The 27717-nt window shown below is 50.1% G+C and overlaps 1 protein-coding gene across 3 annotated transcripts; it reads left to right on the top strand.

Moving 5' to 3' along the window:
- The first annotated feature begins 714 nt into the window (after positions 1-714).
- LOC144368997 (uncharacterized) lies at positions 715-18411 on the top strand. Of its 3 annotated transcripts, XM_078028026.1 has the most exons (13): positions 715-1106; positions 1204-1416; positions 6256-6443; positions 7410-7615; positions 7852-8057; positions 9131-9245; positions 10649-10764; positions 10930-11160; positions 12255-12369; positions 14674-14774; positions 14941-15057; positions 16032-16146; positions 18042-18411. In XM_078028026.1, the coding sequence occupies exons 2-13, from the start codon at positions 1375-1377 to the stop codon at positions 18245-18247; spliced, it is 1758 nt and encodes a 585-aa protein (XP_077884152.1). In that variant the 5' UTR covers positions 715-1106; positions 1204-1374; the 3' UTR covers positions 18248-18411. The 3 variants fall into 3 exon arrangements, with proteins under 3 accessions (XP_077884152.1, XP_077884153.1, XP_077884154.1); XM_078028027.1 differs by lacking the exon at positions 14941-15057 and having other exon boundaries at positions 1082-1106; XM_078028028.1 differs by lacking the exons at positions 14941-15057; positions 16032-16146 and having other exon boundaries at positions 1085-1106; positions 18042-18062.
- Positions 18412-27717: the final 9306 nt, after the last annotated feature.

Below are 27717 nucleotides of genomic sequence, written 5' to 3'. Positions count from 1 at the left end.
ATTCTGTAAAGAAAACCTTATGATCTGTGCATTATAAAATTGAATGGGTTCATTCAGAAATCAGAAGTTCTATTGAAAGCTATTTGCATGAGGCAAATAAAACTTATTTTTAGGCATCCTGGTGAAGACAAGGTTTTATCTTTATGTCTCATGTCTGTGTTTTTCTTTTTATTTGTTAGAATGAAATTCATAGGTTGGCTGACCATTCTATCAGATGTGTACCTAGATGACATTTCAATTACCCACTTTTACATGGTAGACATTTTGTACATGAACACTGCCTGTCTGCAACTTTTTTTCAAACAGGACTGGGCTCAGGAGCCCAAATACCAATGTTAGCTGGAACATGTTCTCCAGTTTGGCCTATCTGTCAGTATTCCCTGAGGTCACCTGTTCCATGAGCTTCGTTACTCCTGCTCCCTCACCAGCTTTCATAGAAACCACATGCTGTCTATGAGTCAGAGACACCAATCTCACAACATAGCATTCTTTGAGTATCCAAAGTCCCACTTTTCACTTCGCCATGCCTGACATTGTCGGTAATATTTATCGGCAAATGTGAGATTTGCAAAGATCCAATTCTATGTGCTCCTTTCTCAAAGAGCCTTAGGCAGGGCTATAGCATACATAAATATGAAGTAAAGGCCTAGTTTTTAAAATGTCATCCATCGAATAGTTGACACATGTCTGAGATATTTTTTTATTTTGGAGGAGGTATTATTTAATAGGGAATTCCAACAGCTACATGATAGTGAAATGAGAAGTCTTGCATCCATTTTATTCTTTGTGATGATTTTGATGAGTAAGGATAAGATACTTCCTTGTTCCAATGAAGATGTTGCCCACTTCTGTGAATGGATGCACCGTGTCACCCACTACTTGCATATCTGCATGTTGTGCTTGACATTAACATCGTACTTGGCAGGTGGCAGAAAGTCAATACTGAAGTTAAGCTCTGGTGTTCTAGCAGCTGTGCTGCAGATCCTTGGTGTGCCACCTTCTGCAATCCATGCTGCTCTGTTCATGTGCCTATTGACTTCCTGGTGATGAGCATCATGGTCTCCTGGTCTTGAGAATGGCCAAGCATTTCTCTGTGAATGTGGAAGGTGGGCATGTGGAAGGCTTCAGGGAGGAGGGATCATTGATCATGTACTCTAATCCATGTGCCTGTTTAATGACCTGTTTTTCTTCTTGGGTTTTAAGGGAGACACTGCCCTCAAACACTTCTGTGCAGCTGGGAATGCAGGCTTCTGCTTCACCTTGAAGGAAGCATTCCTGAATCCTTTCCAGAAGACATGAGAAGAGAGAGTGAGCCTCTGGTAACATGCAGGTTCCTTGCATTGCCCATGGGCTAGAGGAGAGAAGAGTTGCTTCATGAGATTTGATCCCCTTTATCCTGAAAAGTTCCACACGGACGTGAGTCCCCAGCATGTTTAGACATCATTTCAGACATCTTTGTTGATGGAAATGAATCATACCCCCTGATGATGTGGAAGAGATAAAGAAGGGTTTGCTATGAATTTTCTATTTCATTTCTCAGGGCCTGAGTCAAGCCAGCCATTGTGCTGTCAGCGCATGAGCTGCTGGTCAAATGTGAGGAAGTGGTCTTACTTATGAAAACACCACCCTGAGTCAGTGAGCCAGAGGCAGCCTGGAGTCCCTGTTTTTCTGTAAAGGCAGATTGCTGTGGATGGCCTCTGGCCTCGTCATGCAGCCCTGCTCAGAGTAGGGGATTGAGGGTCCAGGTAGATCCCAGTTCCTTTTGACCTTTATTGCCATTGGGCCGCCCCAGGGTCCTTGGACTCTACCTGGTCTTCTGGCCTGGGTCAGGGGATGTGAGGTTTGGAATCCCCCTCTGTGGCAGGATCCCAGGCCCCCCAGCCACTTGAGGGCAGCACATCCTTCCCTAATTGTGTTAGAGGGGAAGGATATTCCCGCCCATCCTCATCCATGCTCATCCCACATTTTGTAGCTTGACACCAGAGGACCTTTATTCATTGACTTACGCTAAGATAAGTCAATCAGCAGTCTCCCAAGGGTTTACATTGTGGTAATTGACACCAAACATCCGTTTTGTAATTAAACCATTTTGGAGGACACAGTTGAGTGGCATTAAACATGTTGATGTTGGTGTATAGGCGTCACCACCATGCATCTCCAGAACTCACGTGGACATACTCTTGCCATCAATGCGGAATTCTAGTGCCCTTGAGGCCCAGGAAAAGAACATTGTACTTTATCTTTTTATGAACCTGATAATTGAGAATCTGAGATAAGTGAAATCCTGCAAAATTTGCCTTTCTCTGGACACGATCATTTTCAAAGGATGCAGTTCACCCCCACTCGTGGGCATATCAGGTCCACTGCTAACTCTGCGGGTGTTTCAATTGTACTCTCAGTGACAGTGGTGACTGTGTGCACGTGAGCTGTGTGTCCAGCTCAGATCCCAGGATCTAGGGTCTTTGGTTCCACGCAGCCTATAGGTTGCCTGTTCCTCCAGGTGTCTGCAGGCCAGTGGCACGAAGGCCCTGGGCCTGGTGGTTTCTTTAGGTGAGTGCAATACGTGTCCACAGTGTCGTGGGACATGATGGACTATAAATAGAAGCAATGCCTGGATACTCCTGGGATCTCAGTAGGCTCAGCCTGTGTGCTGAGAATTGTTGTGACCTCCTAATTAATGGTCCCCCAGAATCCCAGAGAAAAGGGCAAGTCCAGAGCAGTGGAACCTCACTGTCTCTGAGAGAACTTTTGGGGTGGGGGGCCGGGATACATTGATGTGAGGACTCTGATGCAGAGTCACGTTTTTCGAATCCAGGTAGAGGTGCTCAGGAACAGCCTGGGCTGGCACGTGGGTTCCCCACCTCCACACCTGTGGAACATCTTGGGGCTCTGATTAGCACAGCAGCCTGACCACGTGAGGGCATCTGCTGTCTCTGCGTACAGTGAGCTGGGTTTTCTTCACTTCTCTCAACAATTCCACATAACACCAGCTCTGAACCCAGAGTCCTGGGCACTTAGTTGAGGCTCCATCAGCTCCCACCTCTCTCTACCTGACAGAGCCCTCCTGGCTCCCTCTGCACTCATTACATTGAAGATGAAACCCTGGAGGGTGGGACTTCCCGTCATCCAGAAGTTCCCAAACACATTCCACTGTTCCTGGAACTCAAATGGTTGGGGGGGGGCACAAGCACCCTGGCATCCATGTGTGGGAACCATGGTAGTATAATCAAGAAACAGGAAGGAGAGGGGTTGGACTGATCAGTACAGATGGCAGGGCCTAGTACAGAGTGGAATGGAGAGTTCTCACCCGGGGTGATTGTTGTGATGTGCACAAATGCTCTGCTGGTGCTGGGGTGCCCGCATGGTTTCTGGGGTCTTGAAAGGCTACAGATGCCCACAGAGTGTTCTCAGATGCACAGTGGGAGGCCCGTTGCAATATGAACATGTGGAAGAAGTAGGAGACCCCCTTAGTGTGGAGGTGCCATCTAGAAGGCAGCCTCACTTCTCTGAAAAAGTTGATTGGAAAAAAAGGGTCCGTACCTGTGCCCAAAGGGCCATATATGCCCCTGGAAGTTGGTGGTGGAAATAGTTCTCCATCCATTAATCACTCCCTCACTCACTAATGTCTTTGTGTCCTTGAGAAAGGCTCTCTCTTTCCTGGTTTTCCTGAATAGAAATCCTCTTGCCTCTTGGGTGAATAGGGTTATGGGTTGTGCAGAGGGTGGTGGTTTACTGAGCATCTTAAAGACTGTCCTTTATGGAGCCTAATGATCCCAACTGGGGAATGAGGCCAGGGTCCTAACTGTGGTTAGTGTGAGGACACCATGGGTTCAGAGAGGGAAAGAAGGACAAGGGAAACTCAGATGTCCCTTCATGGCCCCTGGAGTTAGAGGACTTACCCCTTTGCACCTGGGATCAGGAGACCTCATTTCCTCGAGGACACGCACACTCAGACGTTAATCTTGAGTGTGGGTTCCTTTCTTGGGTCCAGGGCTGTTGTTAGCCACCAGGAATGACAGTGCTCTCCATGCTTAGTGGAGCCAGTTTTTGCCAGGAAAGAGCTTGTGGTCACGCCTTGTGCGAAGCATCCCACGCCAGGGGCTCCCATCCCTACATTCCTGTCCTGAAAGGAAACCACTCAGAGGCAAGGTGGGTCCAACCACCTCCCATGTGTTCACTCATCACTGTGTTCCAGCAGTCACCCCAGTTAACAGTCCTGATGGGATTGGATGTGGCTCAGAATGTCACCTTCATGAGCTCTACCCTGCCACAGCTGCAGTTCTGCAGTGGGAGAAACTCAAAACTTCAGAACACATGCACATGAAAGAAAAGAGCAAGAGCCAGAGCCCAAACAGGGCCACATGTGGCAAGGACAGCTGTAGTGCCTAGGTTGGGACTCAGAATGATGTCAGTGGGGTGGCATTGCTGCTGACACCAGCATGATAACAGAGAGCCAGCCCTGCTCATTTTGCGGAGCAGTGTGTTGGGGAAGGCAGAAGAAATTGAGAGGCAGGATTGAGTTTGGCCCTAGGAGGAGGTTGGGTAAAAGGCCAGTGTGTGTTGGAGGGCCTGGGCAGATAGAGAGAGGCCAGGGCACACCCCAAAGCCTGGAGACTGCACTTGATGTCCAGGGTTGTGAAACACCACCTCCCCTCTTACTCACAACTGAGAGCAAGGGGCATTGATGTGTTCAGTTTGTGTGCGGCTGCATCCAAGGTGGCTCGGCTAGGCACCTCTGTTTCCTCGACTCAGGAGGCTGAAAGTCCAGGCTCCACGGAGGCTCGGCTGGGAGGATCGGACTCTGAGTTTATGCCTGTGTTCCTGGTAGGATCCATGTTGGCTGAGCCTCAGTGTTTTTGCAATGAGAGGATGGGTGACTGTCATGTCTTTATCACAGGACACCCTTGCTAAATGGATTTGTTTGCTCTGGGGAGGAAAGAGAGAGAGGGGAGTGGTGCTGGAGACAGGGATGCAGACAGGGGTCATGGACTTGGCATAACTCAGTCTTGGAGGTGATATCCCATCACCTGTACCCACTTCAATTCCCATGAATCCAGAGGCTGAGCCCCCTTGAGGTGAGGGGTGAACCGGTTCTGGGCAGCAGGATGCTGTGGTACCTCGGAGTCTCTGTGAGACCCCAACACTAGACACACTTGGCCCTTTTGAAATCTTAGGAGAAGCCTTGGGAAGTTGTATGGCAGAGGGGAGCAGCCTCTGCATCTCAGTCCCCTCCAACTTGCCATGGTGTAGAGAGGAAACTGCAGCCACGATGGGACGGACATTGGCCACGTCCCTGTGTGGGACACAGGCCTGATTGAGTTGGGGTGCATTCTTTGTCTCTGCCCTTCTTGTGATTGTCCCATCTCTACATTTGTGCTTTAGCCACCTGTGAGTCCCATCTCTGATTTCAGAGAGAATAGAGGGTGTTATGGGCCAATAGACACAATAAACCCTAGAGATTAGATGCTACCCTACTTTCCAGAAAAGACTGGGCACACCATGAGTTGCACAATGATGGGACCAGGGTCCAAAACCTGCTGAGAGGGAAGGACTGGTTGTGAATGCATTTTTGAAGGCTCCAAGCTGGAACTCTAGTGGCACCAAGCAGGGCAGATGTTGGTGGGGATGTTTGGGTAGTTGTTGGTGAACACCTGCGCACCTGAGATGTTTAGGCATGGAGGAGAAATCAGCAGCTCATAGGGCTTTTGAAAGTGGTCTTATGTGAAAAGAGGCTCAGGTATGGGCACAGGAAATGACATCATTGCCTTGACAATGGATCAAACAGAACATGGAACCCTGGTATCCAGGCACCCACTTAACTGACCAAGCCATCCGAGCTCATTTGGTTGGAGAAACTGGAGTGAGAAGGATGTTCTCCTGTGGTTACAAACAATGCCGAGCCTCAGGCTCCCAGGAATCTCAGGGGGGCCAACTAGCCCTTTTGTGGATGCACTGGGTGAGGCTTCATCTTAGACGCCAGAGCCTCTGGCAATTGTCGCAGAGGAGCTCAAGAGTAACAGTGAGTAGCACAGGGCAGGTGAGCCCAGCAGGCCCTCTAGTCTGATCCCTGATGAATGGCCCAGGACTGCTATTCTGACTGTGTGTGTGTGTGTGTGTGTGTGTGTGTGTGTGTGTGTGTGTGTTTGTACTGATGGGAACTGTCCCATTGTGCTTTGACTCTAGTGTATTGGCACAAGTCATTTTTCTGTTTGTCACCATTTCCATTTTAAACCAACATTCTTGGTCCCAACCCAGGGTGAAAATGATGAGAACACGGAGGAGCCCTTCAGGGTACAGAGCCTTGAACTTTACAGGCAGGACCAGCTGAGGAATGAGCTCCTGCCTGTCATTTGTGGGAGGAACCTACATTTCAGCAGCAACATGGGGTTAATCTCCTGGGATTCCATCCCCACCCAGCAGGTGCTGGATCTCTTGTTCCCAAGGTAAGCACCAGACCACCAAGCCCAAGTGTGTAGCCCCCTCATGCCTGGGTCTTGGGGCTGCCGTGTACCTCGCAGGGACCCAAAGGTTTGTGATACCTAATGAGATAGAGGACCACACTCATAGTGGAATGTCAGTCCCAAATGGGACGAGTCCTGGAGGTGCCTGCCACAGCCTTGCAAGGGGAGTGAACTCCCCTCTCAGGCAGAGAAACCATCCTGACTCCAGCTGATCCAAAGAGGTCTGTGGAGCATTCCCCACACACTGGGCACCACAGCTCAATGGTGTGCACTGAGCTCATTCCCAGGTGGACTCAGCGAGGCCAGGTGGTCTTTCTAGTGTGATATTGGCTTTGTGAAGAATGTAGATCTGTGCCAGAGGCGTCTCAAAACTCAGGCCTTGGGAAAAGCACTTTTGGGTTAATAAAGACATGTTAATTTCCATAGTGGGACAGAGCATCCTAGCTGGGACATAGCTGGACAGGGGCTTTGGACATGGTGGCTCCCACACCCAGAGATATGTGGGAATCAGCAGTTTGGGCTCATTCACTGATGAACATGGAGAAAGCACCCACTGTGTGAAGATACGTTTCCAGTCACGTTTCATAATTCATTGAAAAATAGGGTGCAAATGACTGCCATTTTGTCCCTTTTCATGGGGGTCAGCCTCAAACCGCAGGTGCCATGAGTACATATCCTACATGTGACTGCATCCCTGACTCCATGGGGAATAACTGCACGTTGTCCTCTTCAGTGACTATGGTGGACCCGTGGACCAACTTCAACATGGAATGGGCTTGGGGTCAAGAGGGTGGGCTCCTGTTTCCAGAATAGGGACCTGCAAGGTGATTTGACTTGGGAAGGCTGAGGAAAGACTGCTCTCCCCAGTGTAGGGTCAGAGGTTTTCTCTGGAGGCCGTGACGAAGGCAAGGCCAGGGTTTTGCTGACTCCACACCTTCCTCCCCACAGTGCCTCACCTTCCTTCCTGGGGACCTGGGTGAACCTCTACTCCGAGGCTTCCCATCAGCCTCCAGGCTTTCTGAGTCTGCAGCAGCTGCTATCCATGTGGCTCCTGCTGGGAGGCTTGAACCTGGAACACCAAGCACACCACCTCCTGGCCGCAATTGAAGATGGCAAATCAAGCCAGGCAAAGCCTGAGAGCCAGGCGGACTGTGGTGAGTACCTAAGGGTATATGAGGAAAGGTCCGACTCTTGTCCCACTGCAGGGAGTCTGTATGCCTGGTGTTGGGCTGGAAATTAGGACAAGCCTTTGTCCATTCAGGAAGTGACCCCAGTCTGCAAAGAGGTCCTGTGTGGGCTAAGGGCCTGAGTTCTTCCTGGCAGCAGGGGTATTGTCTGTCTGTGGGAAGGTCAGGGCAAGGCAGTCATGTTGGCATCTTTTCTCCTCTAGCTACATGCTCAGTTTCTGTCACGGCTCCTCAGCCAACCCCAGAGCCAGAGCCTTCTCCCAGGGAAGGGGCAGAGCCAGAGTCCAGGACATCAGGGGTCTCTACTCGGTCCTCCCCAAGGCCCCAATATAACAAGCGGATGAGAGGCAGGTGCCTCATTCACGTCTACCTGGAAAAGGAAAGGACAACACAGTATAGGAGCATCCTGGTGAGTCTTCGAGCAGGGGAGTCTCCTGGGAGCCCACAGTGGGGAAGACCGAGTCCACAGCAAACACTTTGGACTAGGCCTGTCTTCTTGAACTGGAGCTTCTGGAAGGTCAGGAAGGAGAGCAGAAAGTGAGCAAGAGAGAGGCGGGAGAGCAGCAGCATGCCAGGTCTGGGTGCGAGTGGGCCTGCGTGTTTTGGGGTGTGCAGGTCAGAAGTGCAGGAGTGAGTGCTGGGTTCAGAGGAGGTCAGAGAAATATCGAGGGTACAGGCCATCCTCTACTGACCTTGCTAATGAGGAGGAGTATATTGAACCGTGGAGGTTGAAGCACAGGAGTTGGCAGTCATTTTCTTGTGTGGGGGAGGGGATATGTTGCTGGTTGAAGGGAAGGGAGCCATTGTAGAATGATTAGGGTGGGTAGGTGTGGGTCACAGAGAACTGGGGGCCTTGGAGGGGCCCATTAGTGTCCTAGTTTGCATGTATGTGAATAGAGATTTAGCGGCTCTCTCTGCAGAATTTTCCTGGGTGTGGAGTATCCATCATGAGACTCTGGTGTCCACCTCCAGGGGAGCCATGTTGAACCACTACACCTGCTGGGTCTGAAACTGCTGACACCCCAGCAAGCACTGACACTCTCGAGCCCAGCCGCTTCCATGCCTATCATTAAAGAGTCCTAGTGTGTGTTGTGCCCTGGCTGTCAGGACCAAAGCAACTAGGGTTTGTGCCTGGTCCACACAAAAATGCAGCTGTATCCCAGACCAGAGCAGGGATATGGAAGTGCACTGGACCATTCCACCCATCTTGATGGGACTAGAGTGTGTCTGTACAAAGTCTTTTGGTCCTTATTCCCTTGTCCCTGTAGGGCATAGCAGGTTGAAGCAAACTCTTGTACCAAGATTGGACTAGAGGCTCATAGGAAGACCCCCACATGATCACATGAAGGCCTCAGGTAGCAGGGTATCAAGATGGTTCCCTTGTGTTGAGAGCTCACTTGTCTCTGATTGTCCTTGAGCACTGTCCTCTGGGTAGCTACTCCCAAATTCCCTCTCTGATGAGCTTTCTCCAACCCTGCTCAGGTGACCTGCCAGGACAGGGCTCCAGTCATCATCCGCAGGGCCTTAGATGCACACTTGCTCCAGCAGGAGGACCCAGAAAACTACGAGCTTCTGCAAATTCTCTCAAACCATCAGAGTAAGTGGAACCATCAGAGGGTAGGGAGCAGTAAGTCACAGTGGGCTCACGATAACTGGGAGCCAAAACACAGTGTGCATTGACTCAGTGCCCAGGATGAGTATGGTAGGACTTGTGCATAAAACAAAGTGTAATGATGGGGCATCAATCTGCAGGTTCTTCATGTTCCCCAGGGGCTGTGGACCTGCCTATCATGTGTTCTTTCCCTGGCCTGAGGAGGCATTGCAAAGCTATTATCCACAAGGGGCCAAGAAGAGAGGCTTCTTTGTCTTGTGTCAAAGAAGACAGACAACCACAGGGTGCCTACTTTGGCGACCTTTCCTGACCTAGTTGAGTACATGAGAAAAGCAGTTCAATGAAGAATCATTTCTGGTTTCCAATCTTTCTATTCATTGCAAACTGAGTCCACTTAGGACCAGAGGCCATTTCTAGAGAGAAGAGTGTGGTAGAATAGAACCCTTCACAGCTTGTAAACTCTTCTTGGAGAGAGAGAGAGAGAGAGAGAGAGAGAGAGAGAGAGAGAGAGAGAGAGAGAGAGAGAGAGAGAGAGAGAGAGAGAGAGAGAGAGAGGGAGAGGGAGAGAGAAAGAAGAAGAAGAAAGAGGAGGAGGAGGAGGAGGACGAGGAGGAGGAGGACAAGCATGAGGAGGACGAGGAGAAGGAGGACATGGAGGAGGAGAAAGAGGAGTAGAAAAATGAAAATAAGTTGAAGGAGGAGACCATGAATAAGAAGGTCAAGATGACTTTAAGAAAGAGCATGAGGAGAAGATGAAGAAGAACAAGAACAATAAGGAGAAACACAAGCCGAACAAGAAGTATAACAATAAATTGATTAAAAATGTGAATGAGAATTATACTCATGAGGAGAAAATGCAGAAGTGGGGAACTCAAGAGAAATATATATCTCTGGATGGCACAGCCCTGCTGTGGACATCCTCCACCTACGCTCAACACACCTCCAAACCAGACCCCTCCAATTATTGTAGCCCTGTATGAGTGGATGAATCCACTGGCAAGGTGGAGGCACCCACCATCAAGTGCTTTTCCCCAAACCCACCTGTGATCATTGCTGCAGTGTGGAGAAAACCTTGAACACATGAGTCTTAGGGGACCAATCTAGATACAAAGTGTAGCTGTTTGTCTTTGGTGGGTCCAACGTGAACTAAGAGGGTCTAGGGTACAAGGGGCTATTTCCTTGAAAGGTGTTCCTGTAGGGGACCTCCTGTGCATAGAGGGTCCTCAGGGAGGAATCAGTGGGGAGTCTTTGGTGGAACAGTAGCTGGATTCGGGGGCTCTCAGGTCTGTGTGTGAGACCTGAGCTGGCAGAGGCTCTCAGTTGTGGGGGATGTTGGGTAGTGTATTCCTTGAGTGTCACCTACCACGCCTCTGCCCCTGCCTCTCCAGAGCTGAGGATCCCTGCAGATGGAAACGTATATTACGCCCTGGATGGCAGAGTGGATTATGACTTTCTTCTTCGGGAAACAGCTGCCAGCAAGTTGTTTAAAGTCAAGCCAAAGGAGGTAAACAGCCACCTTCTTCAGTCTTTACTCCTGGTGCCACTCCACATCCTCCAAGGGGACAAGAACCTCAGGTTCTGGATGGATGTTGTAGAATGCCCACAGAGCCAATGCCAGGCTGGGTGGGGTGCAGGTGCTGGGCTTTGCTGATGTTGTCATCCCCCACAGTTCTTGGAGCCTTCTGTGGCAGTGGCATCCAGGATCCCAGCAGCTGTGAGCAGCAGCTCTGCGGTGGCTGCAGGACCATTGCCCCAGGCCACCCAAAGCAATGAGTGGTGCATGAGAAAAGTCACCAATAGCAGCTCCTCACCGCTTCACTCCAGCGAGCAGGTGGAAGACAGCCGCTTTGTCCACGTCCTCCTAGAGGGACAGAGCCTGAGGGAGACAAAGCGCATTCCGGTAAGCCTGACAGCAGGGCTGCCTCCTGGGTGTCCACACAGTGGAAGGCAGGAGACACAGCTAACCCTGGGGCTGTGGTGGGAAATTAAGAAGAGAGAGGTCAGTCTTAAGGGCTTGCCCTGAGGGGGGAGAGCCTCAGCATGCCCAGCTGCAGCGGTGAGTGGGCCTGTGTATTGTGGGTGTGGCAGGCCAGAAGTGCAGACGGACAGATGAAGGCATCTGCTGTGGACAGATGAAGGCAGAGATATGTCCAGGGTGCAGGCTGCAGTGCCTAGAACTTGGTATTCTCAATGAGTGAGGTTGGAGCAGAGGAGCTGGCAGTGACTTGTCACATGTGTAGGAGGGGGTGTGTTCCTGGTAGCAGGGAAGAGAACCTCCTTAGCATGACTAGGTGTGGAAATTTGGGGTCGGATCACCTGGGGGGTCATGCCACAGCTTCGGAATGTCAGCCTTTTCATGTAAGTAAATACAGAACTATAGGGGTTCTTGGCAGAATTTCTATGGATGTGCAGTAGACACGCTAATGCTGCAGGTGTCCAGCTGCAGAGGAGACATGTTCAGTGACTGCCAGTGCTGAGTCAAGTACATCATTAGAACCAGACCCGCACCGAGCTTCCAGAGCCCAGGGCCTCTCCAGGCTATCATGAAGCACTCAAGTGCACACACTTGTATCTGAGTCTGTTTTGTGTAGTGGCAGTCAGGACCAAAATTTTCAGTGCATCTGCCTCTTCCACCCACAAAGGCAGCCTGCATCCCAGAGCACACTTGGTGCGCAGATCCCTGGCCCATTGCTGTCATCTCAGTGAGATGAGAGTGTGTCTGTGCATAGGTAGTTTGGTCCTTTGACCTGAGTGAAATGTGGCTCCCCAGGGGGAGGGGAGATGGCAGGTACAGGCAGATATTTGTACCAGGATTGTTCTAGTAGCACGTTGCAAGAAACCAGGGGGTATATGGAGGCCACACTCAGGTAGCAGGATAACAAGATTGTGCCCTTGTATATGTAGCTAACTTTTCTCCTGAATGTTTGACCACAGTCTTCTGGGTAGCTCCTCTAAAAGCCATTCTCTGATGACATTTGTCCCACCCTGATCTAGGTGACATGTCAGGAGAGGGTGACAAGCCTCATCCGCAGGGCCTTGGACCAAAATTTGTTGCAGCATGAGGATGTGGACAACTTTGAGCTGCTGAGAATGATGTCTCTGCATGAGAGTAAGTCAGACAATCAGACAGTGGGGAGACATGATCCACAGTGGGCTCAGGATAACTCACAGCCAAGAGAAAGTGGGCCTTGGCCCTAAAACAGCCAGAGTGTGGTGGGCCTGGTGCAGGAAACCAAGTGCAGTGATGGGCGTGTCCAATGTGGAGGTGTTCAGTGCGGCCCCAGGGGGCTGCTGGACCTCCCTAAACGTGTTCTCCCCTGGACCTGGTCTGGCAATGCAAAGCTAATATCGATGAGGGCAAGGCAGAGAGAGAGGCTCAATCCATCATCAGTTTGGTTTATGGCTCACTGATAAGGATGCCTTCAAATGAAGAGGAGCAGAGCTTGGGTCCTGATTGGATCAGCATTGCTATGGACGGAAGCCGCACAGGTCCCAATCCATGGCCAGGATATGAGAAGTCCTGCCTACTCAAGAATGTCAGGATTGCAGCAGCTGGGAACAGGACTCAGTGAAGAGGAAGTCAAGGCCAGGGGACAGCCTGTTTGGGTTCTATTTGGAACAATTCCAAGTCCTCTGTGCCTGGGTGCCCATCTCCTGGAGATATCAGAATGGCCAGGTTATTATTCCTTCCAGCAACAAAGAAGGGCATCTGAAGAACAGAGGCCACAATGCTGAGCTGTCCACAATGCCAGTGCTCTTTCCTTTCTTGTGAGCCCGACACTCCTAGCCTCCACCATCCCAGCCTGTCCACAGTAGAACCCACCATCTGTCGGGCACGTAAGTGAGTTTTCCCATTTTCACACACCGCCTCATTTGAGTTGGCTCTGTCTCACACATGAGGAAGACTGAGGTGCAAGGAGCTGGGCAAGGGGCAGTGTCTGCGAATCTCAGGGACTTGGGAGGCAGTGCAAGGGGATGGGGATTTCCAAACAGCCTCAGAAACTTCGGGAGACCCTTTACCCAAGTCAAAAGGCCTGGGAATGGTCTCAGTGCTTAAGTGCCTCTGGTTTTATCCCTAGTAAAAAAATAAGCCAGTCAAAAGGAATTACCAAACCGAGAATCTACAAAGGTGATTTTAGAAACAGACTTTCAACCCAAGCATCAGTTGAGAGCAGGCTCCAGACCAGGGGAGGTTTGTGTGTAACAGACGTCAAAAGGGAGGACTCCGGGGGGCCTGGAACCCACTAGGTGTGATGGCATCTATGCCTTATGGCAGGAGGGTGGCAGTGATGCTGGCCCTCTCCTAGATTTTGGAAACCTTGTTTTCATTGGGGAAGCTTTATGGAGGTGGAATCTATTTTAGCAATCCTGGTCCAGATGAGGTGCTGACTACCACAGGTAGAAGCCTATCCAGAATGTGGTGTGTGTTATTCAGTCTTTCCTGACTGTGACAATGACAAAGAAAGGAAGTCACTTGTCTTTGGTCTTGGTTTCACTCCTGGCCATTGATTGAGAACTGATTTCATCTTGGACTACTGAACAGAGGCTGCATCTGGGCAGAAGAGTGTGATAGATTTGAACTCCTCAGGACGCCCCACCATTGCCAGAGAAAGAAGGAGAAGGAGGAGGAGGAGAAAGAGACACTCCTGAGTGGGGAGAGGATCACACGATAAAGAGCAGGAGGCAGAAGAAGAAAAAGAAGGAGGTGAACAGAAGGAAGGGTGGAGGGAGATACACAAGAAGAAGAACAAGAAGGAATCATGTAAGAACAGGAAAAAGACCCAGAAAGAACTACAAGAAGATGCAGGACAGAAAGAAGAGCCAGAAGTAGAACAAGAACCAGAATAAAAGTACCAAGCAGACAGCTCCTGATGAGAAACAAGGGGAAGGAGAGCGATCCTAGAAAACAATAGAGTTCTCCAGGGCACCACCCTGCTGAAGTCCTCCCATGTCCATGCCCAACACACCTCTGATGGATACCACCTCCCCTCCGCGTATTCATCCATGAGTGGATTCATCCAGGGCAAGGGGATGAATTCGCCCACCATCCAACGCTTCCCTGAATGCCCATGTGTGAGCATGGCTGCCCTGGGGAGAAAGGCCTAAGCACAGGAGCCTTTGCCAATCCTGATGCAGATCCTAGCAGTGTCCCTTTGGCAGATCCAACCTGCACTGAGAAGTTCTGGGCCCAAGGTGCTGTTTCCATTGCCAGGTGCTCTTTTGGTTTAGAATCCTGTACATCATCTTCTCCAGGGAAGAATCACTAAGGAAGTCTTTGGTGGCACTGTAGCTGGATAGGAGGGCTCTCAATTCTGGTGCAGGCTCGCCCTGGCGGAGACTCTCAGGGGTTGTGGGTGTTTTGTGGTATAATCCTTGAGTGCCACCTAACAATTCTCTCCACTTTGCTCTGCAGAAATCAAGGTCCCTGACCACTCACTGATGTATCTGTCCATGAATCCACAAATAAAATATTATTTCATCGTGAGGAAACGCCGCGAGGTCAAGGGAAAGGAGGTAAACACCTACCTTATTCAAGCTGTACTTGTGCTGCCATTCCACTCCCACCTGGGGAAATAAGAAGCCCGAGCACCTGGACATATGTGCTAGAAGCCCATAGAGCCAACTGACAGGCTGGGGTGGCTTTCTGTTTCTGGGTTTGCTGATGTTCCATCCCCCACAGTTCTCAGAATCAACCTGCAAGTCCTCCAGGCCGCTTTCCCACAAGCAGGTGGGAGACACCTGCTTAATTCGTGTCCACTTAGAAACACAAAGTCCAAAGATGGCCAAGACTGTTTTGGTAAGCCTGGGAGCAGGGGTGTCCCCTGGTGCTTACACCTGGGTGGGGAGCAGACACTGGTCCAATACCATGAACTACTCATGCCCTCTTGAATTTGGAGCTTCTGGATGATCAGGAGGATAGATGGGAATCAACAAGGAAGAGGTCAGTGTGAAGGGCTGGAGCTGAGATGAGGGAGAGCAGCAGCTTGTCCACCGCCATGTCTGAGGGAGTCTGTGTGTCAGGTGGCAGCATGCAGTCCAGAAGGGCAGAGGCAGGTATGGGTGACAGATGAGAACAGGCCAGGACCTAGGTTGCAGGTTCCCCTGTATGGGATGCTGGCCTCTATGGAGCAGGACACCAGTATGAGGTTCTGCATGTTCCTTGAACAAGGAGCTGAGAGGGTCTCTCTGCAGAGTCAGTATGGATGTGGAGCAAGCACACTAAATGTCCAGGTAACCCAATGACCACCCTTGCCGGATGAGGTGCCCTCGTACACCCCAGCCAGCACTGAGCCTCTGGAGGCCAGGAGCTCTCATGGCTATCTTTCGTCACTCCTGTGTGTGGTCATGTTCCTGGGTCTGATTTGGGCCCTGGCAATCCAGACCAAAGCCTCTCGGTTTTGTGCCTAGGCCATTCCCAATGCCGCCTGCATCCTCGGGCAGACCTAGGATCTTGGAGGCTATTGTCCCATTCCTCCCAACTTGTGGGATGAGATTGCATCTGTATGCAGGTAGTGGGGTCCTTTCACTTGGAGAGAAGTGCAGCTCCACAAAGAGCAATGGCAGGTCCAGGAAGTCCTATGTACAAGGATTGGGCTAGTAGCCTATGTGAAGAGCCCACGCGATGAGCAGGAGGTCAGCCTCAGGTAGTAGGGTCATGGATGTTGCCCTTGTATTTAGAGTGGAGGTGCCTCCAGAATGCCCCTGCCCACTGTCCTTGAGTAGTCACTTCAAGGCCCATTTCCTGAAGGCCTGTCTCCCATGCTGCTCCAGGTGACCTGCCACGATCGGGCTCCTGTCGTCATCCGCAGGGCCCTCGAGCTACACTTGCTTACTCAGGAGAAGCCGGAGGAATATGAGCTGGGCCAAATCATGTCTCACCGTCAGAGTAAGTGGGACAATCAGGTGACAGAGAGCAAGGGTCAGGATGTGGACTCAGGTCAACTCTTAGCACCAAAGAGTAGTCTCTGACCCCCAAGAACACTCCAACAGGGTGTGTTGGGCTCATGCACAAAGCCAACTGCACTTCTGCTGGTGTAAGCTCTCCAGGTGTTTTGGTATACCCCAGTGGCTAGTGCGGCTCCCCCACCAGGTGCCCTGCCCTGGACATGAAGACGCATGCAAAGCTGACATCATTGAGGAGTGAGGAGGAAAGCCTCTTTCCAGGAGCAGTATGGTTCTGTGGTCTGAGATAGGAGTGGTTTCAGAGGAACATGGGCATGCATGGGCTAAAGATGGAACTGGCATTTTGTGGACTGAAGCAGTAGGATTGAAAGCCTTCTGTGTGACAAGAAAACCACTGCCTGGGCAGAGCATTGCCAAGATTCTAGCAAGCAGTAACAGGATGAAATTGGGAAGAAAACACAGCCTGGGGGACAGCTTGAATCATCTGTTTTTGCATAAATTCCATGGTCTTCCGCACCTGAGTCCACTAGCCAAGGAGTGATCCCAATAGCCAGGTTATGATCCCTAACTAGAGTCAGATGAGGGCTTCCTGAGCACGTAGCCACAGAGCTCATCTGATAATAATGTCAGCGCTTTTTCATTGGTTGGTTGGTTGGCTTTTGTGAGCCAAACACCTCAGCAGCCATTATCCCAGCCTATGGACGCTGAAGACCACCATCCCAATGAGTTCTAGGATCACTTGTCTCCTATCTTAACCTTCTGTTAGGTTAGTAGAGTCTATGGAAGAGGAAGTCTGTCTGGGGCCTTGGTAGCCTAAGAAATTCATAGCAGAGATCCCCACATCCAACCCAGAAGGGATGGAGAACAGGCTCTAGGTTAGAGGAGGGCGACAGGAAAGAGGTGTTCAGAGGAAGGAGAAGCTGGCTGTTGTATTCCCCCACTCGGGGTCATGGCACCACTGGGCCATACACCATGTCGGAGGGAAGCAGTCCCTTTGCTGGTCTTTGGAATCATTGTTCTCAGCAGGGCAGCATTTGGAATGTGGCCTCCATTCTCAGAAGCCTGGTTCACATGGAAGCAGGCTCCACCAACGCAGAAGTGTGGCTCTAATGTGGTATCCGTGCTGGTCAGCCTGTCCTCACTGTGGCCATACTTGAGAATCCTAGGCCTTTTCTCTGGGTTTCACAACTTTCTCTTTGGTTGTGCACTGAGGCTGTCCATAAAGCTCTAGTGTGTGGCAGTGGACAGCTCCTCAGCCTTTGCCACAAAGGCATAGACTGGGAGAGAGAGAACAAGGCTGGGAGAGAGGGAGAGAGAGAAAGACAGAGAGGAGAAGGAGGACCTCTACTTGGAGAATGAGGATTCAGTGGAGCCAACAGGGACAAGGTACTGTTGCCCAGGGCGCACTCCTGTTTAGGTCTTCCTCCAAGCATGCTCAACCTTTCTTCCAGTCCCTCCCACCTCCCAGTAGTGTATTCATCTTGAATGAGAATTTCATGTTGACATCAGAGCACTCACCATCCAATGCTTCCTTCCAAACCCACCTGTGAAGATGGCTCATGTGGGGTCTGAATCTTCGGCACTTTTGTGGGAGATTTCAGATGCAAACCCTAGTGGTGTGCTTTGGCAGACGCAAGAGGACCTGGGATGTTTTGGAGTCCAAAGCCTTTGGTAGGAACAGACATTAGGTGTGTTGAAGTGCTCTGCCTAGTTCTTCCTCAGGGAGGACTGTGGAGGCTGTCTTGTTGGTATTGGTGCTGAATTGGAGAGCTCTCAGGTGTGTGGCTCAGTTAGTTTCTGGCACAGGCTCTCAGATGTTGGGGTGTCCCAGGGAGCACCTCCCGAGCCACCTTATTTTGTACACCCCTCTCTCCCCAGAGCTGAGGATTCCAGCGCAGGCCAACGTATTTTACGCAAAGAACCCTCACACAAAACCCAACTTCGTGCTGAGGAAAAGGAGCCTCTCCCAAAAGAATGATGAGTGGATCCAGCCTCAACCTCCCTCTCGTCCTGCAAAGAAGGCTCCAGCCCTCCTGAGGATGCTTGCAAAACCATTCTGCTGCTGTGTGCCTGGGCGGGGCTGAGGCAGCCCAGGAATATTTACATTGATTACTATTGGCTTCAAAGTTTGAATCTATAGTTTGCCATTGTCCTTGACCTTGTTTAGTAACACAGTTGTTACTCTATCCTGTATTTGTTGTTTCCATTAATATATTATTATTTTAAAATATATATGTTTTTGTTACCTGATCTACTGTGATGATTTGTTACCTGATCTACTGGTGATGGTTTTTGATCAAAATTGTGCATTTGATGACAATGAATGCCGTGCATTTAGGAACCTGTAGACTCTAGACAATGAATGAATGTCTACTGTTGCATGGACTGGTCTGCAGAGTCCTGTAGCATTTGAGCTTGTGTGAGGGCTTCATAGGGCTTGCAAAAAGTCCAGGTCAGATGGTCCTGCATGAAGCTTAGCTCCTAGTGGTCTCCTCCACAGCATAAGGGCCAAGGAGAAACCCACTTCCACACAGAAGATGGGAAGCTACCTTATGAAGGTGATCGTAGGTGTGGGACCCTCTTGCTAGGACCCTTTTTCTATTGGGCCAAAACTGTGCTCTGAATGTGATTGCTGAGAAGAGCTTGGAATTTCCTGATTGAAACAGTTCATGCAAGCTGCTTCCACTTGCAGGAACAAAGTGTGTTCTCGTTGAGCACTTTGGGGTGTCCCAGGTTGCACTAGAGTGTGTCAGAAGCACTTGTAATGATTGGCATTCACGGTTTCACATTGAAGCCTCTGTGCCATCTGTCAACCACTGATGGCTGCAAGTGGGTACCCTGCCTTTCAATGAGTTTTCTGAAAAAGTAGGAGTTTTGAAGAACTGATCTTCTCAGCATTCCCCTTGCCTCCCCAAGTTGGGTGATGTCAATTATACAGGCTTCCTTGGGAGCACACATTTTATATTGAGCTGGAATTGGACTCTGGATGCGATTGCTGGAAATAGCTGGGGAATGGGAGAATGGAAGCTGTTTGCTGCAAGCAGTTTCAATTTGCTTTGTTGATTAACTTTGTTGTAAGTGAGCACATGCTATTTTTTTTTCCTGTTGACCTAAAAGAATTCAAAACTGCTTCTTACAGGTGACAGGCATGCTTACACATTGAAGCCTCTGTGCCATTGATAAAAAAAAAAAAAAAAACAGTTCACTCATGTGGGCACCTGCACTTCAAGTGAATGTTGTAAATGAGTGTGACAAATGGATGTCAGTGAGACTTTGGAGAACTGATCTTTTCAGCTGGTCCTCTTTTTCACTGCACGTTGGTGATGCTAGATTCAAGAGATCTCTTTCTGGCACCCTTTGTGTTTCAGGCCTGAACTGTGCTCTGAAAGTTCTTGAGGAGAACAGCTTAGAAGTGCAGAAGTGAAGCTGTTTGTTGAAGCAGCTTCAAGTGGCACAAGCTAACTTGTTCTCAGTGAGCACATGGGGATTTTCCCTGGTTGAAGCAGTGTGAATGAGAATGGCTTCTCAGAGCTGGTAGGCATGTTTGCATTTGGCAAACTTTGCCATCTGTCACCCAGAGTTCCTTGCATGAAACCTACATTTCCAGTGTTTTCAGAAAGGTGTGATGAGTGAGTTTCCATGGAATGTTTTGGAATTGATCTTTTCAGGCAGTCCTCATTGCCTTCTCAAAATTGTTGATCCTGGTGCAAGGGCTCTCTTGTCAGCCAACATTGTATTTTGGGCCTGACCTCGGCTCTGAATGTACTTGCTGTACTTTCCATCTTTCCTCTCTCTGGTCCACTCCTCAGATCCCATTCTTCTTTCAATAGGGCCTCATCCAGAAAGCCTGCCCATGTGCCTCCCACTTGATTTCAACTTCTCCAGTGCACTTATTGTCAAAGCAGGGACTCCCAGGAGAGAGGGCTCTCCATTCTGCACACTGAAATTTCTCAGCAGGGAGGACTCCTCCATGCTTGGATGGCGGGGCTGCAATCACCTGGAAGGTGGAAATAGGAGGCTGGTGGTGTTCCTAGCCAGGATGCTGGTGACTGCAGTGCATTTAATCTATGGCCCTCAAGGAGGTTTATGCTGCAGATTTGTGTACTTCTGCATCTGTATGCACACAGTTCTTCATGTGGGGAAAAAAGCAATGTTCTCAAAGTTTGCTTTATATTATACTCAACTGGTAATTTACAAACCCCAGTGTCCCATCTTAGCCCAGAGCCATTCCATCAGCCCAGGGCCAGTGGGTGGTCCAGCGGTCAGTACTATGCACAGCTCCCAGGTGGCTCCAGTGTGTAGCTGAATTTGAGAGCCAGTGTACTGTAGGATTTGCCCTTGAGGTTAGAATTCATTGACTTCCTCTTATGTCATTTCACTGGTTCAGGATATTCCTTGTCTCATGGACTATTCTGTGAAATCTTCAAGTTAGCCATCTCTGGTCATTTCATCCATTTGATGGCACCTGGTTCAACAGCTTGTTCTTGGGTGGGGTCGGTCATGGGCAGTCCTGGGTCACAGAGAGGGACAGGAAGACCCTAATGTGGAATGGTGGTGTAGAGAGTAAGGGTGGGGCCAGAGCCCACACTGTGGTTAGGGTAGGGAAGGGATCTGAAGAAACTACCTTGAAAGCGAGCTCTGGCTGCAGTTAACCAGGAATCAGGGCCTGGAAATGGAAGCCATGACAGGGCTTCTGACTAGAAAGGACACATCTTTCTGGGCTCAGTTGGAGGTCCATCAAGGCAGAGGAAAAGAGAGAGGATGCAGGAGAGGGGGATGGTCTAGATCACAGAGCAGCTCCGTCATCATATCTTAGAGAATGGATTTTTTCTTCCAGTTGATGGTAAATGCTAATTCATTCACGTGTTACATTCACATCCACCTCATCCATTGGAGAGGCCGCTCAACCACCACAGGCAGTGGTATCTTGGTGGATGTGTGCATTCTAAAAGGAGGTGAGGTTGGCGCCAATCGAGTGTGTGGGCGCTCAGGCATTGGCAAGCTTGCTTTGGAGAGTGAATCCTCTAAATGTTATTGGGCTGTTTTTGAAAGATCGTGTGGTTTGGCTAGACCTAGAATGCTTCCACACAATTTAGCATGGTGTATGTTTTAGAGAGCATGATCACTGAGGGGCAGGTTGCTGGTGTGAAGCCGTGTGCATTAACATCTATCAAGTTTCTCACCTGGAGTTGGCTTCCTACAACTGGTGACAGTGTTTTGATCCTACTGAGCAATACTGAACAATCTCTGGGCCAGTAATCCATTGCTGAATGACATCACCAACAAAAAGACACTGAGTGAAGGTGAGGACCAGAAGAGCCCGGGAACCACCTGACAGCAGCCCTGAAGTCCTGAGCTCTGGCACATCATATGCCAACTCAACTGGGTATCAACCTCTTCCTGGGCTCATTAGAACTGTGTGCTTCAACTTTCAGAAGCAAATGCAGAATGACAGAATCTTCTCTGAGGACACTTTTCTAAGTCTTGTTTGCAGCACGTGTTCTAAGTCTTATTTGCAGCCTGTCTTCACTGGAATGAGTAGTCATTTGGCATTCTGTTGTACTTAAAATTTCATGAGATTCTGTCGCTCCCACCTGACAGATCCCTTTCCAGAACAATCTTGGGGCCCTGCTGCAGGGACACCCAGTGAGGATGCTCGAGGAAACCTTTCTGTCCAGGAACGCGGTGGGGCTGGTGAGGGCTGGGGTCCTAGGGCGAGCTGGCTGTGGCTTTTTACCTGAAGTCCCCCTGTCACGCCCCTTGATGATCCTCCTGGAGTCGGGCCTCAAGTGACATCTCCCTTGGCAGCCTTTGGGAGGCACCGAGGAACTGTCTGGGGCCCTGTCCCTGAGGGCGACAGGGCTTTCAGTGTTTTCTGACTTGAGTCTTGGGGAGTTTGTAAGGAGGACTCCAGCCCTCCACGTCTACCCGCAGACATCCAATGGATGCTAAAGGCAGAATTAGAAGGGCAGTATCTCTGCCTCAATATATGGCCCATCCATCCCCTTTGCCTGAGTCACCTTGGATTTGTTACTGGACCCTGCTGGCTGCATCAGTGCCCACCAGCACAAGGAACAGGCAAAAAAAAAAAAAAAAAAAGAAAAAAAAAAGAAATAAAGAAAGAAAGAAAAAGGAAAAAATAAAGAACTTTGATCAAACTGGGGAGAAGCAGCCAGAAGGCTTGGAAGAAGCCCCTGACCCACAGAAGTGGTTACAGTTTATAGAAACAAAACCCAAGTGATCTACATATGTGAATTTCCTTGGCCTGAAGAAAAGCAAAAATGGGAAAAACACAGAAAATGCCTAGGCCTATGGCCTGTGTTCAGGCCTGAGGAAGGGCGGGACCCATCTTAGCTTTTCTGGCTCCTGAGGTGGGCGTGGGGTTGCAGCCCATCTCTATTTTCAGCAGAAGGAAGTTGCTCTTAATTCAGAATCCAGACCCCCGCCCCCATGCAGTCTGTTTCATGTCCCAGGAACAAGGTCTGATTGATGTGCATCTGAGAGCCAAAGCAGGTGACACAGCTCTCCTGACAAGGCACCACCTGGCCAATCCTGGGAAGATGGACAGACCTCAACTGGTCAGGACCACCTGCTTTGGCAGCTGTGCAAAGCCCAAGCCCTTGCCCTCATTCCCCTCTCTATAAAAGCTCCAAGTCATTGTCACCCCCTGAAGACAGGCTAAGATGTGGGTCCCCTGCCTTTCCCGTGTGGCTGCACTGATAAAAGTTCCTTTCCTGCTGGGCATGGTGGTGCATGCCTGTAATCCCAGAGAGTCTCAGGAGGCTGAGGCAGGAGGATCACTTGAGGTCAACCTTGGTGATTTAGTGAGACCCTCAGCAACGTAGCAAGACCCCTTCTCAAAACAAGAATAAAAAGGATTGGGGTGTGCTCAGTGGTAAGGCACCCGGGTTCAATTCCTAGTCCTTTACCTGGAGCTGAAGCTCTCTGCCTCCTTTTCTTTTGCGGGTTAAAGCTTCCCCTGTGCATTCAGTCTCATTGGACTTGGAGTTACCATTGACCCAACTCAGAAGTTCCCATCTCTGGTATCTCCACCTCCTCTTGGTACTGGGGATTGGACCAGGGGCTCTGCCACTGAGCTACATCCTCAGCCCTTTTAATTCTTTATCTTAAGACAGTGCCTCAATAAGTTGCTAAACCTGGCCTCAAACCCACAATCCTCCTGCCTCAACCTCCGGAGTCACTCTAGCACAGGTGGGTGGCACTGTGCTCGGCCTGTGGTTGCATTTGGATGCAGTCCAAGCTGCTGCAGGTTTGAGGAATGTTTTGTGGGCATCTATATAACAGTACCTGGACGGGGGTGCTTTCTGCAGGGTGCGCCAGACCCTCTCGCTGTTTTTTTTCTGTGGATGTCTGCCTGGCCTGCAGTGGGTTGGTCACAGGACATTCAGGAGAGATCTAGGGCACTGGGCAGTGCCCTCCATCCAGCAGGTGACCTGGCAGGAAGAGCCCTTGCAGCAGGGAAGTGGGGTGGCACTCTGTAGGTGAAAGCACAGAGCTCTCTGATGACTAGTGACTAACACAATGTGAAGCAGAAACATCCCATGAACTTCATGTTCAAGTACAAAGCTGGCTACGATGACTGGGTGGCATTGCAATCTCCTGAAGGTCCTTCTTGGATTCATACAAAAAAAGAGAGCGAGGGACTAAGGGGCAGGAAGGAAACACAACTTTTTCAAACACTGAGATCTGGAGTCCAACTCCTGCCATGTAGTCAGTGAATGAATGGATAATAATTGTTTTTACGGGACCATGTGACCTGGGGCTGGTCGGCTTCCTGTGGGCCCTCAGCATCCCCATCTATAAAGCGGGGTCACAGACCAAGGGTGCTGTCAGCTTTCTGTTGCTGTGACAAAGCATCTGAGAGAATCCCCTTAAAAGGAAACAGGGTTTCTTTTGGCTCATGGCTGCATAGGTCTCAGTCCATGGCACCTTAGCCCTGTTGCTTTGGGCCTGTGGCAGCACAGTAGGACATCCTGGCAGCTGGAGCACATGACAGAGGAGGCTGCTCATCTCTGGGTAACTGGGAAGAGGGTGGGTAGGACTGGTCTGGGTCCCAATATCCCCCTCAAGGTCACACCCCTAATGATCTCATTCCTTCCAGGAGGCCCCACCTACTAAAGTTTCCATTATGTCCCAAGGGCCACAGGCTGGTGACCAAGCCTTTAGCACATGGGCAATGGGGACATTTGAAATCCAAACCACAATACCAAGTGATCATTAGCTGGGGGCTAACCCCTGGTCTCCGGGCCAACCCCTACCCACAGCCCAGGCCTGGGGAGATTGACTGCATTCTGCAGGACACCCACTGCAGGCAGCTGCCTCAGCCAACATGGAAGTCCTTAGCAGAGGCTCTTTTATTTCATGGGGGGTGGGGGGTGGGGGGTGGTACCGGTGATTGATCTCAGGGATGCTTGACCACTGAACCCCATCCCCAGCCCAATTTTGAATTTGATTTAGGGTCAGGGTCTCACTGATTTGCTTAGTGCCTTGCCATTGCTAAGGCTGATTTTGAAATTTTTGATCCTCCTGCCTCAGCCTCCTGAGGTGCAGGGATTCCAGGAGTGCACCACTGCGTTGGCCAAGGGGCTCCTTTTTCGCAGTGGGGTTTCCTTGCGAGAAAGCTGACCCTGTCCTGGGGTCATTAATGATTTGCCCACACAGCAGTGCTTTGTTACTTTTCCTTTTCTCTGGAGGGCAACTCAATTCATAACTAGTAAACATAGCCCCACATGTTCTCTGATTAAGAATAGTGCAGAGCTGGGGGGCAGTGGTGCATGCCTGTAATCCCAGCAACTCTGGAGGCTGAGGCTGGAGGATGACATGTTTGAAGCCAACCTTAGCCATTTAGTGAGGCTCTGAGCAACTCAGTGAGACTCTGTCTGTAATGAAGTATTTTAAAAAGGGCTGGGGATGTGGCTCAGTGGTAAAGCACCCCTTGGTTCAACCCCTGGTACCAAAAGAGAGAGAGAGAGAGAAGTGAAGAAATAAGGGAAATCAAAACTCAAGCTAAGATCTTAACCCTGCAAACGCAGCTGGTAGAGAAACGTGCTGACTTCAGGGCTATGAGGATTCACCTCACCAAGACTCAGGTAGCAAATGCTCTCCAAACCTGTCACCCTCAGGGCTGGGTGAGCTCCGCGGTAGAGCACTTGCCTAGCATGTGCAAGGCCCTGGGCTCAATGCCCAGTGCGGCAACAAAAAGAATTTCAAAACCCTATGTGATCCTCAGGTCCAGGGAGAGCAGTCAGAGCAGCTGTCTGCCCCTGAGACTGGGCCTGGGAGGACTCACTGGGAGGATGCCAGGGGGCTCATCAAAGGTCCGGGGAATTGCCACCAGTGCGGCCAAAGTCACTCCTAGATGGCAAAATGAAACCTGTGAGCCACGTTTTCTGTGACTCTCAGGAATCCCTTCCACACCTCTGTCCTTAAAACAGGGAAGAGTAATAATGTCACTCAGTCCCTTTGTACTGCTGGGACCACAGTGTTCTTTAGAGGAGATCTCATGGCTGCCCTGGGTCACCCCCTGCTTCACATCCCCTTGGTGACCAGTGGTCTCTTCCCACCTGAATGCTGTCCAGACCCGACTCCTGGGGTGCAAGCCTTCCCCTCCACCCTCCACCAGTGCTCACCAGCTGCCCTGGGGCATGGGAGGCTGTGACCCAGGCTTGGGTAGGGCTTCCCCCTTAGCCAGAGCCGTCCTGAGAGCCCCAGGCTGCAGCCCCAGCCTGGAAGTGGCTGCCTGGAACAGAGCAGGAGGTTGCTCCCTATGGCCCCTCTGGTCCCTCTCTTCCTCCTGTTGAAGGAGCATGTGAGGAATGGCTTGTCCTTAACCCTGTGCAGAAGCTTCCAAAGAAACCGCTTCAAAGCCCTGGAGCAGGGGAGGGGGTTTGGAGATGGAGCCATCTTAGAAGAAATGGCAGAACTTCAGAGATGAACAAGAGAGCAGGAGTTCCAAGCCTCTTTCGATGGAGTTTCTAGCAAAACAGGATGTTGCTTGCAGGAGCCAGATGCAAGCCAGGCTCAGATGACCCCATGGAGAACCATCAGGCGACCAATGGCCACTTGAAAACTGTATCGTAAAAGAGCTTCCAGTCCTGAAGCGCAAACTATGCCAGGGGCCTCCAGGCTAAGTGACAGAAGCAGGCACACAATGACACATGGCCTGTGACCTCACTCATGGAGAGTATAATACAGTTGTACCATAGAAGTAGAAAACATTATTGTGACCAATATTTTAATAATGATGATTATTAGGATGGCCTTTCATGTTGGTTGTGATAATTGACAGCTGTCATTTTACAAATAATGTTGATCAAACGCTCCCTCTGGGCCATGCTCTAGGCCAGCCACTCTACCTGCCTTGCCTACCTGATCCTCACAGTGTCCCCAAGAAGCCAACACAACAAACCAGAAAGCACAATGTCCCTGCTAGCAAGTGCAGGACCTAAGTCTTGAACCCAGACACAGAGACCAACCAAATTAAATGAAATATTTACTGGAATACTGGTAGAAATCTAGGAGAAGAGGCTGTGGCCTAGAAATGGGGAGGGTTGGCTTCAATCCTCAAAACCCAAAGCTGTCAAGATGGTTCAATTGACCATCCATGTTAGAAACTACTCTCCAACGAAATATGCCCCAAACATTGTCAAAACAGAGGGACTGATTGGGAGGAAATGGCAACCCAGTATAACAGGAGGCACGAGGAGAAACACAGATGAGCACTATGCATGGGAGGAGGTCACTGGAACACAGCTGGCAAGAAGATGAACACAGGCTCAAATGATGTGTTTTATTTATTTATTTTTTACCAAAATTAAGGATGTTGATAATATGTGCTGGGAGGGGATAGAAAGATAAGCTTTTTTCATACACTTTGGAGGCACATTTAACATTATCCATGAAACTTAAAAAATGCACGAATGCTATGCTCCCTACAACACAGAAATTCAGGTCTTGGGACGTGCCCTGGGAAGCTCCCAGAAGGAAGTTCATTTCAATGCCGTGTTAAATTATAAGACATGTACAATGCAATGGCCATTGGCAGGAAGTCTGTGGCCACAGTGAATAAGGAGGCACGTGCTGACTGCAAGTTCTTAGGACCTGTGGGTGGAAAGAAGACCCTGGACCACATGTTTCAGCTGTGGGACACAGACACAGCCCTGAACATAGGCTGGTCCAGCGGCACTGTGCATCTCTCCAGATCCACACAGTGTGGAAACCGCAGCCATCACTTGGCTTTAGGGACAGTAGCTGAGGTGATTTTCTTTTCTGAGAGATAAGGGACCACGGGTGACTCCCTAATAGACAGATGACCAGAGTCACCTCTGGGGAGAGTCTGGGCCAGGAAGTGATGGGAGAAGAGGAATTCGATCATCTGTTTCCATTTTTCTGTGATTTGGTTCAAGTGGCAAAGCGGTGCTATTTATTAATTAATGGATCAAATAGGTTCATCATTGTTTTAGAGTACAATTAGGTGCCTTCAAACTTTAGGCTACATGGGCACATTTGAGAACGGTTCCAGCCATTCTCTCAT

The sequence above is a fragment of the Ictidomys tridecemlineatus genome, chromosome 12 (genome assembly GCF_052094955.1).
Source record: "Ictidomys tridecemlineatus isolate mIctTri1 chromosome 12, mIctTri1.hap1, whole genome shotgun sequence".
NCBI lineage: Eukaryota > Metazoa > Chordata > Mammalia > Rodentia > Sciuridae > Ictidomys > Ictidomys tridecemlineatus.
Note: the sequence above shows the minus strand (reverse complement) of the source record. Positions and strands in the feature narration are given on the sequence as shown.

Bases quoted from the DNA above. Each gene is read 5' to 3' on its own strand.
- LOC144368997 (XM_078028026.1), top strand. From the start codon at position 1,375: ATGAGATTTGATCCCCTTTATCCTGAAAAGTTCCACACGGAC. The intron at 6,444-7,409 runs GTAAGCACCAGA...TCCTCCCCACAG, and splicing joins CTGGATCTCTTGTTCCCAAG to TGCCTCACCTTCCTTCCTGG. The intron at 11,161-12,254 runs GTAAGCCTGACA...ACCCTGATCTAG, and splicing joins GGGAGACAAAGCGCATTCCG to GTGACATGTCAGGAGAGGGT.